This window comes from Coregonus lavaretus (genome assembly GCF_964263955.1).
Source record: "Coregonus lavaretus genome assembly, contig: HAP1_SCAFFOLD_1406, whole genome shotgun sequence".
NCBI classification, from domain to species: domain Eukaryota; kingdom Metazoa; phylum Chordata; class Actinopteri; order Salmoniformes; family Salmonidae; genus Coregonus; species Coregonus lavaretus.
Genome location: NW_028158646.1, coordinates 92,501 through 97,746, shown reverse-complemented (window position 1 = coordinate 97,746; position 5,246 = coordinate 92,501). Strand labels below are relative to the sequence as shown.

The window sequence follows — 5,246 nt, the reverse complement described above, 5'->3', positions numbered from 1 at the left end:
ATCTGACAGATCAGCGGAAGTACGCATGTATTTCTTTAAATCCACATCCTGCTCTCAGTCGACAATGAAAGTGAACTGCTGGTGAAATCATCAGGGAATGTAGTATTTAATTATGTATTTCGTTTTCTTAGGGAGACGAGAATATTGGGTAGGAGGTAGACCTTCCCGTTCTCTGGTTCACACTCCAGTCCAGGTGGTGGCGGTAATGCACCTTAAAGTTGGTTGCCAACCGCCATAAAAAAATCCACAGAAGAAGAACAACGAATCCGTTGGTTTGAAATCTTACTACGCTACAGTATTTTGACAGCTGTGAATCGTCGCATCTCGCTAAGTTATCTTATAGCGACAAGTTACATCAGCTAGTTGTATTGGCACTTCCCCACAATGGAAGAAGCAGGATACACAAGCCATGGCTTCGGCTACTTCAGGTGCAACCTTTACAATATTTTCTTTAGCCCACCTTCCAATGTATTAGCTTGCTAGCTAGCTGCTAGTTCCACATCAGTAGACATCTAGCTAGCCAGTTGGGTAGCGACGTATGGCGCTGTCCGGTCAGTCTTACGTTTTTATGTGTGGTGATTTTACACGACATTTACATAGCTAGCTACTACTAATAGCCTGGTCCTAGCCTGGGCAGCTGTTAGTGGGTTTACGATGGAGATCCATAAAGCCCACCAGCGGCTTCCCATGCTAGCCTACTCCCAGTTCTACCTGGTGTGTCAACGGCGAGACGTCACAAACAGACCTTGGACCAGGTTACTAACTGTCCTGTGTAAGCCATGCGTCATATAACTAAGCAAGTGCCTAAGGTAATGTCGATGACTTCCACAGGTTCTATTCCCTTCTTCCACAATGATTTTTGAGGATGAGATACAAATGAACGAATACGTCAAGATGATGACTGATATGATCGTGTTGTGTGCCACCTTGGCCATCTCTCTCTCCTTCTGGATCATTTCCATCACAGCCAGCACATACTATGGTAAGACACGCGTGCGTGCACATGCACACACACACACACACACACACACACACACACACCTTGTCCGTTATGTCCAGTGCTTTCCCTACCATTGTTGGTTATATAACGTTTGTTAACCCTTTACACAAAAACAATACACAAAAACAATTGTACTTTTGAATTTCTTTATTGAGAAAATTGATCCAACATTACATTTCTTTGTGGGAAAAAGTATGTGAACCTCTAGATTAATGAGCTCAAAGTGGATTAAAGTAGTCAAAAGTTTAATATTCAGTCCCATATTCCTTGCATCAACCTTGTAACTCTACAAATTCCTTGGATGCATTTGCAGTTTTGGGTTATGTTTTGCCCAACCGGAACTGAATGGTGAATAATGTCTTGTGCCATTTTGGAGTCACTTTTATTCTAAGTAAGAGTAGAATATGTTTCTGAACACTTCTAAAGTAATCCTGATAGTGCCATGATTAAGAAAAAACAGGAATGAATCATGAATAAGGATGAGTGAGAAGCTTACAGAGGCTGCAACAAAACATGCTTACATGCTCTCACCATTACCAATAACAGGGGAGAACATGTTTTGTTGCAGAAATAGAGAAAATGCTAAAGGGTGTAAACTTTCTCTCAACACTATATAAGCAAGGTGGGCCCCCCTGCCTAGCTCTGTTGCCCCCCCCCCCCCCCCCCCCCCCCCGCCTAGCTCTGTTGCCACCCCCCTGCCTAGCTCTGTTGCCCCCCCCTGCCTAGCTCTGTTGCCACCCCCCTGCCTAGCTCTGTTGCCCCCCCCTGCCTAGCTCTGTTGCCCCCCCCTGCCTAGCTCTGTTGCCCCCCCCTGCCTAGCTCTGTTGCCCCCCCCCCCTGCCTAGCTCTGTTGCCCCCCCTGCCTAGCCTAGCTCTGTTGCCCCCCCTGCCTAGCTCTGTTGCCCCCTGCCTAAAAGAGAATGGACACAAGGAGAGATGGTTTCAGTAGAAGACGTTTGTTAAAGAGGATGAAACACTGCTTGATGAAACACTGATTATTAGCTACACCTATAACCTAATTAAATCCCATGAAAACAAGTAGCTATGACTGGTGATGTTTGTGTATGTGTGTGTGTGTATAGCTGAGTCCTGGACCATCTGTCATTACAGGCACTCTCCAGCCGGTGTCCCCGTGGCGATGGTTGTTCTCCATTCTGGTTCCTCTGATGCTCACCACACGGGCCCTGAAGAGGAGGAGTCTGGACCACAGCGGAGCCCTGGGAGGTAAACAAACAACAGAACATAAATAAATACACATTTCCTGCTCATCTGAGTTATTCTACGACTTCCAGCTAAGAACTGTCAGTATCTTCACATTGTAGCTGTCTGTGTGTTTAATCAATCAAACTACATTTTCCTTCCCACGAATGTGTTTTGGAACCGGAAGCACACCGCTGCACTGCCTTAGGCTTACTCTGAAGTTTACGTCCACTTAGGTTGGAGTCATTCAAACTCGTTTTTCAACCACTCCACAAATTTATTGTTAACAAACTATAGTTTTGGCAAGTCGGTTAGGACATCTACTTTGTGCATGACACAAGTAATTTTTCCAACAATTGTTTACAGACAGATTATTTCACTTATAATTCACTTTATCACAATTCCAGTGGGTCAGAAGTTTACATACACTAAGTTGACTGTGCCTTTAAACAGCTTGGAAAATTCCAGAAAAGGATGTCATGGCTTTAGAAGCTTCTGATAGGCTAATTGACATCATTTGAGTCAATTGGAGGTGTACCTGTGGATGTATTTCTAAGCCTAGCTTCAAACTCAGTGCCTTTTTGCTTGACATCATGGGAAAATCAAAAGAAATCAGCCAATACCTCAGAAAAAAAATTGTTGACCTCCACAAGTCTGGTTCATCTTTGGGAGCTATTTCCAAACGCCTGAAGGTACCTCGTTCATCTGTACAAACAATAGTACGCAAGTATAAACGGCATGGGACCCCGCAACCGTCATACCGCTCAGGAAGGAGACGCATTCTGTCTCCTAGAGATGAACGTAGTTTGGTGTGCGAAAAGTGCAAATCAATCCCAGAACAACAGCAAAGGACCATGTGAAAATGCTGGAGGAAACAGGTACAAAAGTATCTGTATCCACAGTAAAACGAGTCCTATATCCACATAACCTGAAAGGCCGCTCAGCAAGGAAGAAGCCACTGCTCCAAAACCGCCATAAAAAAGCCAGACTACGGTTTGCAACTGCACATGGGGACAAAGATCGTACTTTTTGGAGAAATGTCCTCTGGTCTGATTAAACAAAAATAGAACTGTTTGGCCATAATGACCATCATTATGTTTGGAGGAAAAAGGGGGAGCTTGCAAGCCGAAGAACACCATCCCAACCGTGAAGCACGGGGGTGGCAGCATCATGCTGTGGGGGTGCTTTGCAGCAGGAGGGACTGGTGCACTTCACAAAATAGATGGCATCACGAGGAAGGAAAATTATGTGGATATATTGAAGCAACATCTCAAGACATCAGTCAGGAAGTTAAAGCTTGGTCGCAAATGGGTCTTCCAAATGGACAATGACCCCAAGCATACTTCCAAAGATGTGGCAAAATGGCTTAAGGACAACAAAGTCAAGGTATTGGAGTGGCCATCACAAAGCCCTGACCTCAAGCCTATAGAAAATATGTGGGCAGAACTGAAAAAGCGTGTGCGAGCAAGGAGGCCTACAAACCTGACTCAGTTACACCAGCTCTGTCAGGAGGAATGGGGCAAAATTCATCCAACTTATTGTGGGAAGCTTGTAGAAGGCTACCCAAAACGTTTGACTCAAGTTAAACAATTTAAAGGCAATGCTACCAAATACTAATTGAGTGTATGTAAACTTCTGACCCACTGGGAATGTGATGAAAGAAATAAAGCTGAAATAAATCATTCTCTCTACTATTATTCTGACATTTCACATTCTTAAAATAAAATGGTGATCCTAACTGACCTAAAACAGGGAAGTTTTACTAGGATTAAATGTCAGGAATTGTGAAAAACTGAGTTTAAATGTATTTGGTTAAGGTGTATGTAAACTTCCGACTTCAACTGTAGGAATTCAGCAGGGAGTAACAAGGAAATATGTAGCACAGGAAAAGGGTCACTCATACACAGATGAGATGACAAATATGGGAAAGAAATGTTTTGTGTGTGAGTTGATGCAATGTCAATCCCTCGTGGGACCAGCTGCTTATCTATTCATCCTGTGGTGACTCGCCTACTCAGGAATGGAAGGTGCTCAACCAACAAGTCTGAACAATTTACAACTGCTGCTTGGGGGGGAAATAGTTCCAGACTAAAGTACAGTCCTTCAGTTTCACCAAGTCTGCACACGGAATAGAAGCTTGCTTCCCTTCCCTTGAACACACTCATTTGGAGTTGAGGACTGCTTTTCCTTCTTGTTAAGGATTCGGACCGGATCAGACGTTTTCTGACTGTAAAGGGTACAGCTTCTGACAGTTCATATTATGGAAGAGGATCTTCTGAACGATAACTGCACAGCAGAAAGTCTGCCCCTGTACAGATTTTACGCCTCTGTGATGATTTTGGAATTCACCCTGGCTCTTCCGCTCAACCTCTCGGTACTTTATCTCTTTATCTTCAAGCTGAAGTTCTGGAAATCGAACTCCAACAACCTTTTCCTGTTCAATCTCGTCTTGGCTGACCTTCTTCTGCTAGGCTGTTTGCCAGTGAACGCGTACAATTTTCTTCACGGAGAGCGGCAGAGTACGGATGGGAAGATCTGCAAAGCCATGCTCTTCATGCTGTTTCTGAACCGAGGTGCCAGTATCGCCTTCCTGGCCGTGATTTCACTCGATCGCTACTTTAACGTGGTTCATCCTGGGAAAAAGAACGTAGTCCTCAAAAAGTCCCTTCATATCTCTGTCATCATCTGGCTACTACTTCTGCCCCTGACTATCCCCACCATGCTGAAGACCGGCTGCTGTAGCAGTCAAGGGGACGTCACTGACACTCTGAGAGAGGTTGTGTTTTTCACCCAGATTCTCATCCCTTTCTTTGTGTTGGTCTACTGCACGGTCCGCATTGTCAACAGACTGAAAAAGAAGACCGTAGGGGATAGGACTAAACTGCGCCGAGCAGTGTTTCTGGTCACCTCTGTCATGCTGGTCTTCTCTTTTTGTTTCCTGCCTTGCACCATGGCTAGAATTGTTCTGTTGATTGTCAGAGCCATGGATTTAGAGAATGCTGAGAGTATAGCTGTTCAGGTCTATGATGGTCTCATCGTTTTTTCC

The 5,246-nt window shown here is 44.5% G+C and overlaps 2 protein-coding genes across 2 annotated transcripts in view; both read left to right on the top strand.

Annotated features, from left to right (window-relative positions):
• Window positions 1–242: 242 nt before the first annotated feature.
• Window positions 243–5,246, top strand: part of LOC311123720 (transmembrane protein 19-like) — a 24,653-nt gene continuing 19,649 nt past the window's right edge. The window contains exons 1-3 of the mRNA XM_084197958.1: window positions 243–428; window positions 832–982; window positions 2,111–2,224. Of these exons, the coding sequence (XP_084054084.1) occupies window positions 853–982; window positions 2,111–2,224 (244 nt within the window). The 5' untranslated portion in view covers window positions 243–428; window positions 832–852. The remainder of the gene's footprint in view (window positions 429–831; window positions 983–2,110; window positions 2,225–5,246) is intronic.
• LOC311123719 (12-(S)-hydroxy-5,8,10,14-eicosatetraenoic acid receptor-like) overlaps window positions 4,312–5,246 on the top strand; it is a 2,068-nt gene continuing 1,133 nt past the window's right edge. The window contains exon 1 of the mRNA XM_084197957.1: window positions 4,312–5,246. This exon is cut by the window's right edge and continues 1,133 nt beyond it. Coding sequence (XP_084054083.1) covers window positions 4,461–5,246 — 786 coding nt within the window. The 5' untranslated portion in view covers window positions 4,312–4,460.